The 14430-nt window shown below is 41.2% G+C and overlaps 1 protein-coding gene across 3 annotated transcripts in view; it reads right to left on the bottom strand.

The window, feature by feature from the left end:
• Nucleotides 1-4816: 4816 nt before the first annotated feature.
• Nucleotides 4817-14430, bottom strand: part of LOC117560486 (carboxyl-terminal PDZ ligand of neuronal nitric oxide synthase protein-like) — a 263608-nt gene continuing 253994 nt past the window's right edge. For all 3 annotated transcript variants that reach the window (XM_034237337.1, XM_034237338.1, XM_034237339.1), the window contains 3 exons: nt 11117-11313; nt 10780-10904; nt 4817-9526 (listed from right to left, as the gene is read on the bottom strand). In XM_034237337.1, coding sequence (XP_034093228.1) covers nt 8896-9526; nt 10780-10904; nt 11117-11313 — 953 coding nt within the window. In that variant the 3' untranslated portion in view covers nt 4817-8895. The remainder of the gene's footprint in view (nt 9527-10779; nt 10905-11116; nt 11314-14430) is intronic.

The raw sequence follows: 14430 nt of genomic DNA, 5'->3' as shown, positions 1-14430 counted from the left end.
CCTAGCCCAATAGGGAGCGTAACAAGTGGGGGATCGTCCGGGATCGTTACATTAATTCCTGGGGTTATAAGTGGGGTTTTTATAAACAGTGTGTGCAGTTTTAGCTGAGTATGGCAACTTTTGATTTGGAGTCGTTTTTAGTCTGTCCGTTTTACGAGCAACTAGACCGGTGTCGCAAAGACGATTTGAGTGAGATTGCGCAACATTTCAGTCTCGCAGTAAGAAAACAATTATTAAAAAAGGAATTGAAGGCCTTAGTAGTGGATGAGTTGGTGAGGAAAGGGTTACTAATACTGGCTGCATCTGCTGAGCTCACTGTGTCTAAGGTCCTAACTGAAGGTACGTTAAGGCAGAGGCATGAGGCAAGTTTACATTTGACAAGGGAGAAGGTGGTGACAGTGAGGGCGGTGGGCAGTTTAAAGCACCGTTCACGCCGCCTCGTTACGATCCAACACCTCCTGGCAGTCCAGATTCCCGGGAAGGGAGTAAACTCAAAGTCCGTCTCGCACGACTTCAGTTGGAGGCAAAAGACAGGGAGCAAGATAAGCGGTATCAGTTTCAGTTGGAGGTAAAGAAAATCGAGGCAGATAAGGAAGTCCGGATCCGGATACGTCAGCTGGAGCTAGACTCCCAACTGCGTGCATCCGGTGTTGTTGGCAATCCTGGAGAAAGCCTCTCACTTCCTTCTCATCCACAGGCTTTCAATGTAGGGAAAAATATTGCATTAGTCCCAACTTTCCGTGAGACTGAGGTGGATGCGTATTTTGGTGCGTTTGAACGCATTGCAGCGGCACTACGGTGGCCGGCTGAGGCCTGGGCTCTGTTAATCCAGTGTAAACTTCACGGGAGAGCTCAGGAGGCGGTTGCTGCTCTTTCGCTGGAGGACAGTCTGGATTACGATTTGGTGAAGGGGGCCATACTTAGAGTGTATGAGTTAGTCCCTGAAGTTTACCGGCAAAAGTATAGACACCATAGGAAGAGTCCTGATCAAACCCACGTAGAGTTCGCTAGGAACAAGGGAATGTGTTTTGCTAAATGGATTGCCTCATGTAATGCTACAGATTATTCTTCCTTGAAGGAATTGATTATGTTGGAGGAATTTAAGAAATGTTTGCCTGAGCACATTGTTATGTACGTGAATGAGCAAAAAGTAAATTCCCTTTCTGCTGCTGCTGTGTTAGCCGATGAGTATGTGCTAATGCATAAATCTGTGTTTTCCCCGGTCTCTACTGAGAGATCGCGCCGTGTAACAGCCGCACCATCTACTGAGCCGTTGAATGTGTCCAGCGTAGCAAGAGAGGAAAGAGAGTGCTACTATTGCCATCAATTTGGACATGTCATCGCCAACTGCGCAGCTCTGAAGCGTAAAGAGCAGCGGCAGAATATGTCCCCGCCAAACGGTATTGGCCTGAACACCCATACCCGTGCACAGGCGAGTAAAAGTGTTTCTGATGTCTCATTATCTAAGCCTGTGATTGTGCCTGTGCTTTCAGATGAAGCTGTGTCCGGGGAGAAGCCAGAAATTGACATGTTTATGAACAATTTGTTTAGCATATGTATTTACGCCTCTGTTACGGTTGCTGTTTGTCTGCTCCTTAATCTGCTGGGATTGTTTGCAGCTGTGTGCGTGTGTGTGATTATGCAAATGAGCTGTGTGGTTGCCCCAACATCATTAGCTGCCCATCCTCTGGTCCGCCTCTGAAGATGGGGATTGGATTGACGTCGTCCAATCGCAGCGCACAGCCGGCGCACACCTGCTGGGGAGGAGTACAAAGGCTGCGGACTATCACCACTCTGGAGGCTCTGCTGTGTGAGTGGAGGCCTCTCGCTTGTTGCTCTCGTTTGTGTGCAAATGTGTAACCAGTGGTTAACTAGTGTGATCTTGTGTGTTAGTAGTGCCTAGAGTAGCTTAGTTAGAGCAGTGCTTCTCAAAGTGTGGTCCGCGGACCACTGGTGGTCCGTGAGCGCCCCCTAGTGGTCCGTGAGTATATTGGTAACATTTGAAATAAATAAATACATTTAAGTTTTCCGCACTCTCGCGGGAATATCTCCGCAATGGAGCGAGCTTAAGTTTCACTTTCAATTGCATGATATAGCCCAGCGCAACACTTTCATCACACATGTTGCCACTTGTCTGTCCCATCTTCAGGCGATTTGTAATCTGTTCTAAAAAAACGATGTGTTTTTGGATATTTGTGGAGTTAGGTGGTCCGCGAGTGTTTTTTCATTGGTTAAGTGGTCCTTGGTATGAAAAAGTTTGAGAAACACTGAGTTAGAGGTTAGAGTAGTTTATATAGGGTTTAGAGTAGCTTAGGGTTTTGTGACTGTTGCCTTTAGTTTAGCTGTGTGTTTTGTATATATTTCCTGTGTTAGTCTGTACCACTTTTATAGTGAGGGTTTTTGTTTCTATTTAGTTCCGTTATTATCTATTCCTTTCTGAATGCCTTTAGACTCCTTTTGAGTTCTCCTTTTGTTCGGTTATTGTCAACCGGTGCCCTTTTTGTTTGTTCAGGCTGCTTGCCTGCCATTTCTGTTCACCTGGCTTTATAATAAACCCATTTATGATTATTACCAATTCCAATCTGGTCGTGTCGCTTCCCTTTTGGTTTTCCTAGCCCTAGGCCTCTGTCATACAGGCCCATCTAAGGGTTTTTGGGGGCCTTTTAAACTCCACACTGTCTTAATGCTGAGATGACGATGATAAAGTCTAGTTGGGTTCAAGCTATTTATTTTGTTGATTTAAAGCTAGAAAGTAAAAAAAAAAAAAAAAATCATGTGCAGAAAGGTGTTCTACATGGAAGAGGGAGCAGGGTTATTAGACCGGGTGCATCATAGTGATGAAAAATGTTGTTCTAAAATGTGCAATAATATGAAAAACTAGGACATCAAAAACTTGATATCTTCACTGCACTCTTAGATTGATATTCTTTTAATTTCTATCCTCACTAAGGTATTTCCAAGAGGATTTTGAAGGATCGAATCTCACCCCTGAACAGAGGTGGGAGAAGTACTCCGATCTTTTATTTAAGTAAAAGTACCAGATACTCTGTTACAAGTAAACGTCCTGCATTCAAAAGGTTTCTCAAGTTAAAGCACAAAAGCATTAGCATCAAAATATAAAGTATGTGTAATTATTGATCCACAAAATCTGCAGTAAACAGCTTCTTTACCGGCTTTGATAACACTGTTATCAAAGCCGGTAAATAAGCTGTTTACTGCAGATTTTGTATACTGCAGATTCACACGGCGGCTCATGCTTCAGTCGTGTGAATCCCCTGTGGTTTCTCCTCTTGTATTTCTGTGTACAAATCTTTATATATACAGTCTATGGTACAAATAGAAATAAATAAGTTACATTTATTCGTTATTGGCCATGGTATGTTATTGGCTATGTTTTCATCATTCTTTGATTATTAAAATGTATACAGATATTTTTTCATGGGTGTTGAGAGTAGATCTAGTCTCTTAGTTTTTCCCTCAAAGTGCACCAGAGCCTCATCTTTGCACAGGACCAGACGGTTCTGAGCTCCCCCTCTTCGTCATTCAACCCCGGCACATTAGGTGCACTAAATACCCATTGCCACACCCATGTGATAATTGCCGAAAATAACAAGTGTTAATAAATAATGAGAATAATCAAAACAATAAACACAGGAGAACTAGGCATTTTGGCTCCTATGAACAGAATACTCAATAGAAGTGTCCTTTGTACTGTAGATATGTACATAGACTTGCTACCGTTTGTTTTTATTGTTAATTTAACAACATGATATGTATACTTTCTTCCACCTTTAAAGACTACCTATTACCTAACTACCTACCTATAGTACCTACCTACCTTGGAGGTGTGGAGTTTGAAAGACAGGGGCATTTACTTGGTCTACCAGTGCTTCTCAAAGTGTGGTCCGCGGACCACTGGTGGTCCGTGAGCGCCCTCTAGTGGTCCGTGAGTATATTGGTAACATTTCACATTTGAAATAAATACATTTTAAGTTTTTCCGCACTCTCGCGGGAATATCTCCGCAATGGAACGAGCTTAAGTTTCACTTTCGATTGCATGATATAGCCCAGATAAACACCTTCATCACACATGTTGCCACTTGTTTGTACCATTTTCAGGGGATTTATAAAAAACGATGTGTTTTTGGATATTTGTGGAGTTAGGTGGTCCGCGAGTGTTTTTTTATTGGTTAAGTGGTCCTTGGTATGAACAAGTTTGAGAAACACTGGTCTATACAAATATGCTAATTTGTTGCATTATGGGAAATGAAAGATCTTTTGCAATCCTCAACTTTGTGCAAATCAAGCGAGTTTCCCTTTAAAGTTCTGCTCTCTTCTATTATCGTAATTCACTTTCTCACAAAAATAATGAGTTTTGTTGATTTTGGCCACTGAGTTTATAGTAAGTTGTTCTGAAACTGATGAACTGTGTTTACTTTGAAAATGATGTTTACGTTTCTGGGGACATTTCCATAAATTAGCCAAGAAACTAATGTAATACAGAGAGTTGTTCAAACAAAGCTAGACTTCATCAAGGCTGCCCCCACACTCGATGATTTATCATGCATAGAAGCCTAGATTCCTCTGTAGTGAATGAATAAAGCTAAAGCACCACGTTTGAATTATTAAAGAGACCTGTGTGAATTAGCTGAATGGCTGCTTAGGAAGTCGGGTAAATAAATATCCTCATCACGCTGTCCCGTCTCCATTCTTGGATTCTTCCTCTGTTTTATTCCTAGCGGGTTTCAGCAACAAACACGAGGCCGGCGACACTCGGAGAGGCAGGACTCCATGAATCAGGACAAACACAGATGAATTAAACATCAGAGCAGCATCCACTTTTTAATTCCCACCATCGCCATCGCCCAGGGTTTGGTTCTCTGAAAAACAGGCAATCAAACAGAGACAGGACACACACAAGGGCCCGACTGTACTGAACACACAGTCAGAAGAAACCAACAAGGACATCAAACAGGAAGTGAGCTGGCCACTGTCACAGGAGTGAGATGGGGGAAATACATACTGTACAAGGCGGCATATGCCCAGAATGAATGAAGTCTTTTTTCTACACAGATTGAAAAAGTCACATAAATCTTTAAAAAGACACATAAAGCGATTTGAGGTCATGATTAGATCTAATTTTCATTTTAAAAGATTACAGTCATAACAAGAGTTATTACTTCCCCACTTTTAAAAATGATACATAAGGAAACATGGATAAAGATAAATCATTGATTTACTTAGATTTTTGTTGCATATTTTCATCACATTAAACAAATACACATTTCATTTGCAGCAGTTTTTAGGATATACATCGATAAAAAGTCCCAGGTTTGCTTTATCGGTCCATCTGTGGCGTCTACCTTCCTTCATTCATCATAATTGTTGGAGTTATTACACAAACGATTAAACAACAAACAAAACAACGTGACATCATTGGTTTTCTTTTATCAAATTGATTAAAGGCATCTACATAACACATATGGCCATAACTAGATTCTATGACTGAATATCAAAATAAATCACTTTCCTTCATTTGTAGAGCTAAACCCAATTCGCATATTCACAGATTTGTAAAAAAAACAAACAAAGCGATAAAACATTTCCATCAAATATACAGCACTGTTCCTTCATCAGAAAATACAATATAAATCTACTTTAGTGGTTTAGCGGCTGCTCTCATTGTCTTAGAAATGCATTCGGCTTCTTTTCTTTCTCTGAAGCAACCTCTCTTTTGATTGCTTTCACCCTCTAACTAAATGCCAGTTTAGTGAGTGTTTACTCATTATCTGTGATGAGTGACACACTTTCTTATCACCTGCATCCTTTAAACATCCTTATTGTCGCTTCAAATACAACTTAGATTCAGGAGACACACAATCCTTTTTTTAGTTTTAAGTCCATGATAACACAACATGAACGGAGCATTTCTGACAAAGTTGGAAATGTTTTGATTATTTTCCAATGGGATATTTGTGGTTCGCACTGGTTCACCATCATTTGAGTCAAATCAACAACATTGTCAATGAAATGTGATCACATCAGAGTATTTGATCAGTACAACCTTTATAAATAACACTTAAGGGCGTTGTTTCAAACTTGATTGTTGCACATTTAGTGATAACCACCTAATAGTATCAGAAATACAAAAATAATTTGAAGTATGTTTTCAGGGGCTTCGAGAAAAGTTCAATTAGTACAACACAACTGAAGCCGAAAATAAAAAAGTCCTATTTTCTAGGGCGACACATTAAGTGTTGGTCTATATTTGGGTAATTACAATCATCACTTTAGTAAAGGTCTCTACTTCTGGTCTTTTTGCTTTCCACTCTCTAGTCCCTCAGATATTTAAGGGCCAGTTCATTTAACACATTTTCCACTCAGGTGTCATCTAGCAATGCAAATGGTTTCATTTAGGAAACATCTGCCACCCCGATCTGGTGGAGATAGATTTAGTTTGTGCTCATAAAAGCACTCGAACATGACATTTGGAAACTCAGCAGAGCGATTCCACAAAAGGCCCTCTGTACAATCTACATCATGTTTTTTCTATTAAGACTTAAGATAAAATGTATTAAACTGTCTACAAAAAGGTCGAAAGAATTAGGAAATTATTTTGTGTAATTTGGTTGAGCTCGTAGGGTACGTCAGCTGTTTTGTTACAGCTTCAAATAAATGTGGCACAAAGAGAAAGGAAGCTTTGTCTCTCTGACTCCGTCTTAAGGTAAGACGGAGTCAGAGAGACAAAGCTTCCTTTCTCTTTGTGCCACATTCCTCTCATTCTGCTGGGCCAAACTCCAGCTGGCTCTGTGTCCCGCTCACTGTCTTCTGGGAATTTTCACCCTTTATTTTTGAAGTCAGGAAATCCTTACGAGGACACAGCGGTCACTCACAGAGGCCACTTGAGGATCTCACAGAAAAAACAGGATTTTTTTCGGGTTTGAAATTTGTATCCTTGTTAATAAAAACACACTAATGCTAATAGTGTTGATAAAATACAGAATTTCTCTAAGACAACTTCTGCAACAGCCACACATTGATTCAGTAGAAGCAGATAACGCAGCAGCAGGTTATTTAGTGTTCATATCAGCTCACCGTTAAGCAGCTGAACACCTGACTCAGTATCTGGTGAGTCAGAAAAGTCAGAAAATGAAAAAACAAGCCAGTGAATCGCTATTAAATATTTGAAACGCTCTGACTTTGGTTTACCATAACATTAAGGAGAAGATTATATATTCCTCATGAATTATTGCTTCCTTTCAACTCAAAACAATCGGACAAAACAAGATCGAGCCGCTAATTATTTTGTCTTTGGTCTGTCACTCGGTGATTAAGCACACCTTTCATCTCTCTCTGTTGACAGCTCATTATCTTCTCGGGCTCTTTAGCTGGAAAACAACTTCTCAGCAGCCCATCCTTTCATCCTTTCATCCTTTTCATCATTCATGTCAGGTTTTGGGGTGTAATAAGAGTCTGCTTTCAGTTCATAAACAACAACAAATGTCAGCAGTAATGAAGCCTGAAAGTCATTCTCATTTTGGACCAGAGATGCGTTCATTTAAATTCTCTCAATCTGGTCCCGCAAATTGCTCAATTTAGTTTCTACCAATATTTGCTCAGGACATATTAGTTCATATTGACTGGGGTCCAGGGCAAAGCTGCCTCATTTGTTATTGTAATATGCCAGCACCACATAATACCAAAAGTCTTTTAAACGTAGTATTGGTTTCCTCCGTTTACGTTCTGAAACTCAGTTTGCTGCTGCCAGGAAACACTGTTTAATCCAGATCCAGCAAAGAGTCCTTTCAAAAATCCTAATCCCCTTTTTAAAATTACTATCCCAGATTTCTTAAATATAAATAAATCAAAACAGAGGTGACCTATTGATTGGGATGCAGGTCAATAATCTTACTTGAAAAAATAAAAAGAGGTCATTTTCAGGATCACAATCTGTGCCAGAGGCCAGCGTAGGAGCGGAACATGTATACCTCCTTCTGGACCAATAGGGGGATGCATTACTTAATATGAATTAAGCTACAGTACGGGTCAAAAGTCTTCTAGGCCTGACACAATCTGAGAAACTGCTGCAAGACATTTTGTACCGAATGAACTGAAAGTGAAGCCCCCCCCCCAAACCTCTCCATCTTTAACACGTCCACACTCCACAAGCCTCTCCATCTTTAACACGTCCACACTCCACAAGCCTCTCCATCTTTAACACGTCCACACTCCACAAGCCTCTCCATCTTGTTTCCCTCTTTGTGTATTCAGTTTTCATGCTGGAAATGACACTGACCAAAAACCTGCTATCACTTATATTTATATTGAATGTAAAATATATTGCTTTATATATATTGTAATTGGTTTCATAGTAGAAGCTTATGTAGGATGTGGACATTATGAAGCAAATATCCCTTTTAAAATGAATGGCATGATACTATAATAACTTAATAAATCCTTTAAAAGTAATAATCTTTGTTAGAATTGAGTAGTTGTTACTTATTCCGCCCATTAAAAGGGATATTTCATTTCTTCAATTAAACTCATTATCTGATATTTCTTCATAACTAAAGCAGAGGTTACATGATATAAAACTTTGGAAGTGTTAAAACACTAAATGAAAAAATGATTCCTTAATATATGTGTGTTTTATAATTTGAAATGTTAAATGATGTATCCCTCTGCATGAAGCTTGCAGTGTCTTGGTCAAAAGATCCGGGCCATGTCCTGATTCCTGGAAGTGTTCCCTTTCCCTAAAGCAAACCCTGGAGCAGGAAGTATATAGAAGTGGCAGTGAATGTTTGATCAGTACTCCATCAGTCCGTTTGAATGACCACTTTAGTTGGAATGAAGAGCAGAAACTTTTTGAGACGTACTGATCTGCAATCTGGCTTGTTACTCAAACGACAGCAGGTCGGGGTGGGGCTCCAGGTCTTCAGCCCCTTTACTGCAGGGCGCACCGTTCCCCAGCAGGATGTCTTCACCCAGGCTGATGCGGCAGGAGGTCTTCCCCGAAGGGGTGGATGCCAGACGGGACTCGGGCCCCGACGCCTTCTGCCAGACGTCGCAGGGCTTGGCTCTGGGCTCCACCATCGGGGGGTCTTTGTTGATGAGGTCCGGCACAGAGAGCTGGGGCTGATGTTCCTCCTCGCCTCCGTCACTGCTCCCGCTCTCCACCTCGTTTTCTCCTCCACCTGTGACTCCATGGACTTTTCCGTTGCTCCCCGTCTTCTCCCAGCGATCAGCATTCTTCTCTGCGGGGCCCAGGGGGGTCTCCTCTGACCCCTCGTCCTCCTTTTGGCCCCGCTCCTGCTCCTCACTGTTCCTCGGCTCCTCTGGGCCGATGAGGGGCGACTTCTCGGGAGAGGAGAGGAAGGAGGAAGAGTCAGCGGGGTCCGGGGAGGAGACCACAGGGTCAGAGGAGATCATCATGTCCTGGGTGGTCTTCAGAGCCCGGGGCAGACGCTTCTTCCCCGTCGGGGGTGGTGGGTCCAGCCGGGGGAAGGAGTCGAAGGAAGAGATGTGACTGGGGGAGAGAATTGATACAGAAATATTAACAGACAGTAAAAAACATTATTGAGCATCAAAGTGATCCAGAGAAGCAAGGGGCCAGTTGAATAAAGCCTAAGTGGGATTTGACTCAGATGACCTGGACTCGAGACGGACAAAGTCACACATTTGAAGACTTTAGACTTGGTTTGAGAAAAATCATAAAAGACCATGCAACTGAACTTTGACTTCTAATGGCTCGACTACACTTGGCCTTTCACCAAGATCATTTCTACCAAGATAACTTCTACCAAGCCCAAATATGAAAAATCTAACTTAACTTAAGGCTTGGGATCTCCCTTTGGAAATGTTTTGCTAGTCATGTTGATTATTTTCTTAATTTCATTCAGTGCCTACAGTATGTAGTCGTATTTTTGAGCATGTGATTAACATCCTCAAGAAGAAACTAAATGATGGGATGAATGAGGTCATGCTGTAAAGATGCTCTTACATGTTCTGGGCTTGAGAACACCGCATATTTATTTCTACGCATTCTGGTTTTAAATCTGTTTTTAAATCCTTTTAAAACCGATTTACCCACCCAGTAAAAATTCACAATGTATTCAAAGAGCTGCTCAAAAATCACTTCTACTCGAATGATTTTTATTAGGAGAGACAAAAAAAAATACTTCTGGAACAAATCCTTAAATATGATATGCAAAACAACCTGGAGGAGTGTGTGCATGTGAGCAGGGAATGAATACACAGTTAAAGGCATTACCATTGTGACCGAGTAAGAAGCTGAATACTTCAGAGTTAGTGAACTTCAGACGTCTCACAGGTGCCTTTGTAGTCATTATTCATTCGATAACCCCATTTCAGAGGAAAATAATAAATCCTTCGCCTTTCCTGCCTTATTTACAGTTACATACACTTCTGTCGGTCATTTCATATTTTAACAGAAAATATGTCTTTCAGTTGTTTAATCAACATAATTGAATGCATAGCCTTGGAAGCTTTTGTGACTTTTTTTACAAATGTATCCACAAAAAAAAAATACATACAGTACAATAGGAGCAAACAATGACCTTTTATAAGGTCTAATACAAAATAAAACTGACTTAGTCAATATGGGAATCAAACCAACAACCTGTGAGGGACGAGTCTGTAAACTACTTTGTGATTGTCTTCACGATTAAAGTTTAAATTAAGTTTGAGAAGTTTAATCTGACCAACAATAATTACTTTCCTCCACACCAATATAAAGGAGAAATATGTGTGTGTGTTTACCTGTTTGCAGTGGTCTGATTGAGTTGCTCCATACAGCTCCACACCACATCAACGTTCTTGTTGACCTCTGTGACCCCAATGTCCCCCAGGTGGCTGGACTCCTTTCTTCTTAACAAGTCATTGACCTGAGAGAAAGAAAGAAAAGGAAGGGCCAAAGATTGACAAACAGACAGAAAAAAGACAAAGGAAGAAGAAAGAAAGTCAGAAAAGACAAAAAGTACTCAAATGAACTCCACTGGTATAACAATAAAGACATTAAATGTACTCTATGACCCAAATATCAAGCGTTTAAAGAATAAATTAGGTGTAAAGAAGTTAATCCTTGGGCTGAGCTCACCTTTGCCCCGACAGCCTTGCCCAGGTTAATGGCATTCTTAAGCCTCTGCTGTCCTCCGGAGGAAGGAGAGTCGACGGAGCTGGACCCCAGGTTGTGGTTAGCTGATGCTGGGGGGCGGCGGGCCGAGGGGGGGCCGGGCCTGGACGTCTGAGGACTCTGCTGCTGGGCAACGGAGTTCTCAAACATACTTTGGTCAACTGGAAAAAAGGAGAGAAGGAAGACGGATAGATTAAGTCCCAGCAGGAGTTAAGAGATGATGTGTATCTGCATTAACAGCACATGCTGCAGACCCTCGAGCACTTGACAATACAAATGGGATGTTTGCTTTGAAATTGAGATAACAACTCAGTTCTTGAAGGGCAGTGAGAGAAATACTCCTGAAAATGCAGATGATTTGTTACTGGTACTGGCTACTGATGTATTTGCTGATATAAAGATGCTCTTCTCCATAAAAAAGCACTTTTCAAAATGTTAAAAGCCACCCCTTGAAACTAGAGGGGCGCAAGTACTTGATATGCAAGTGGTACCATTTTGGTGGAGTATTCCAGGGACCACCTCATGTTAGTCTGGTGTCACTGTGCAGCTTTGCACCAAATAAACTGACGTTGCATCATCACAGCAGTTTCAGGGACATTTCGTGAGAAGACATGAAACATAGGAGGGCCACACAGTAACAAGGTATGTAATGATCAAAGAAAAATGTTTAAAAATAAAGAAAGAAAACTGCAATGACATGCACACAAAAATACAACAAATGAAAAGGAAGTGGACCAAAATGCAGGATCAGGAACATAAAAGGTGAACTCAGGTGGTTTTCATTCCACTTCAGACAGATGATCTTACCTCATGGAGAGAAACGTTTCTCGGAAAGCATTTAATGAAACATAGAATTATCAGATTTGAGATCAATCTACTCTTAAAGATGCACATTATTGAGCTTTTACTGCTTAACATGCTGCCGATTCCTTTATTCTACAAGAGGACAAGTCAGGGGAGGTAATAGGTAGGAGTGCAGCCTTGGCTTGCTTACACCTATCTGAAAGGGACATTGTCTTGGACAGATAAATGGAGAGAAAATATCCCCATTTGGAATCAGATAGAGCGTCAAACTCGGGCGGAACAGCTAACCTTGACTTCACTTTGCACACTCAAGCATTTTACTACACTTACTGTACCAATCAAGAGATCTACCAAAGCACATTAGCCAGGGGCCAGAGAAAATGTGAACTGATATTATGAATCAGCGCGATACAGAGGGCATTCAGGGTAACATCAAAGACACACAGAGAGAGAAGAAGAAGAACAGATAGCAAAATAAACATTTCCTTCACAGCATGCATGCAGTTATTAATAAGAGTCATCAAAGCAATTGGAACAGCAACAAGCTGCAAGGTGTAACATAGTGGATCTTGCAATTCATTTAATGATACTGTATAGTAGATTGTGTTCTGATATCTGTTTGCATTTGTGATTGTGTCTTATAATGCCCTCCCACTACCTCAATGCAGCAGCCTTTTTTTAGCAGTACTTACCATCCCCTAGGTTGAAATATTTGCCTGCCTTATATCTCCTATTTTTCGTCTATTACTATTACATATGGGGCTATGTGTGCACTTTGTTGTGATCTAGATGGGCATTAGCAATTGATGGATGAATGTCTTTGAGGTTTATTTTGTATTGTTGTTTTGCTGTGATTTAAAATAGCAGACACTGTGATGTTCAAGGCAAATTTCCCACTGGGAAAATAAAGTCAATCTTATCTTACACTGATGTATGCATGAACATGACCTTAGTGCAATTTGAATACTGGGAAGTAGAACTGCATTTTACAAATGCCAACTGCATTAGTGTGGAGGTAAGAATAATACATCCATTAGTTGGATGTCAAAATACTGCATAAAAGGTTACACATATAATAGGGCAGCTATAATAGGAGTGGAAAATGGAAATGGAGGATTCAAATTAAATCCTCTTCAATCATCAAAGCGTGGGAATATACATAGCGCCGACCAACAGAAAAGTTTAGATTTTGCGATCTGGCACCTTGCTCAAGGGCACCTCGGCAAAGAGAGGAAATGGCACCTTTCAAAATACCAGTCCGTACTTTTGGGACTCCAGTTCCCAAGTCCTGACAGATTCATTGAACTACAGCCAAAATGTATCTCTAAGCACTCGTAGAGACCTATAATGTTGGTGGTATTCTCCCCAAGAATGTCAATTTAATAATGTGTTATTGAAATGACACAATACAGTGAAAAGAACCTCAGAGACTTATTGTGACTGACTTGTGCTAGCAAGTGCTATTTGGCTAACATGCTAGCTTGGGTTGCCAACTCTCACGCATCTGGTGTGTGACACACGCTTTCACTCTCAATCTCACGCTCTCACGCTGCCCAAACTATTCTCACGCCAAAAACAAGATTACCGAAGACTAGAAACAGTTTTGAAAACTTTTGTCAGGTAGTGATCATCTTCTTAATAGAACATCTTTGATAATGTCTTCTGGCCAATCAGAATCAAGATAACAGCGTGGTCTTGTTGCAGGAAGTCCCGACGGAGAATACTTTTGCTGTAGTACAACTCTATGCCACCTGGGCGCCTCCCTAGGGAGGTGTTCCAGGCACGTCCAGCTGGGAAGAGACCAAGGGGTAGACCTAGGACCAGGTGGAGGGATTATATCTCTTTGCTGGCCTGGGAGCGCCTTGGGATCCCCCAGTCAGAGCTGGTTGATGTCGCCAGGGAAAATAAAGTTTGGGGCTCTCTGCTGGAACTGCTACCCCCGCGACCCGACCACGGATAAGCGGGAGAAGATGGATGGATGGATGGATGGACAACTCTATATACATCGATACAACATTACGTGTTGATTTAATAAGACCCCACGGTGTGATGATTGATATGTGTGTGGGCTGTCTTTCATGTCGACACACAGAACAATGGGGGCTATCCACCCTTATCCACAATGTAAAGTCATTCACACAGCCTCTTCCTCTTCTCTCTGTGAGGAGCAGCAGGTTCAGCTTTCAGAACAAAGTAACAAAACTAAAATGGCATTCATTTTTTAAATATGTCGTGTAGTAATAGATTTATTTATTTTTCTTCTCAAGAGAGCACCAGAATGTGTAGCCTATTATGTTAGTATTTCAAAAATTCTCCTGGGGGAGAATCCCCCCAGACCCCCCTGCAAGGGTTGGGTTTTCAGCATGTCAACTCTTTCAACTGTGGGGAAATTGCAGGATTGGCTCCAGGTTTTTATTTAAACAAATGTGCCTTTTTATTTCATACAGTTCAATTTGGATTGAGACAGGGAAATA

Source organism: Gymnodraco acuticeps, unplaced genomic scaffold (genome assembly GCF_902827175.1).
Source record: "Gymnodraco acuticeps unplaced genomic scaffold, fGymAcu1.1, whole genome shotgun sequence".
NCBI classification, from domain to species: Eukaryota; Metazoa; Chordata; class Actinopteri; order Perciformes; family Bathydraconidae; genus Gymnodraco; species Gymnodraco acuticeps.
This window is presented reverse-complemented; position numbering and strand designations above follow the sequence as displayed.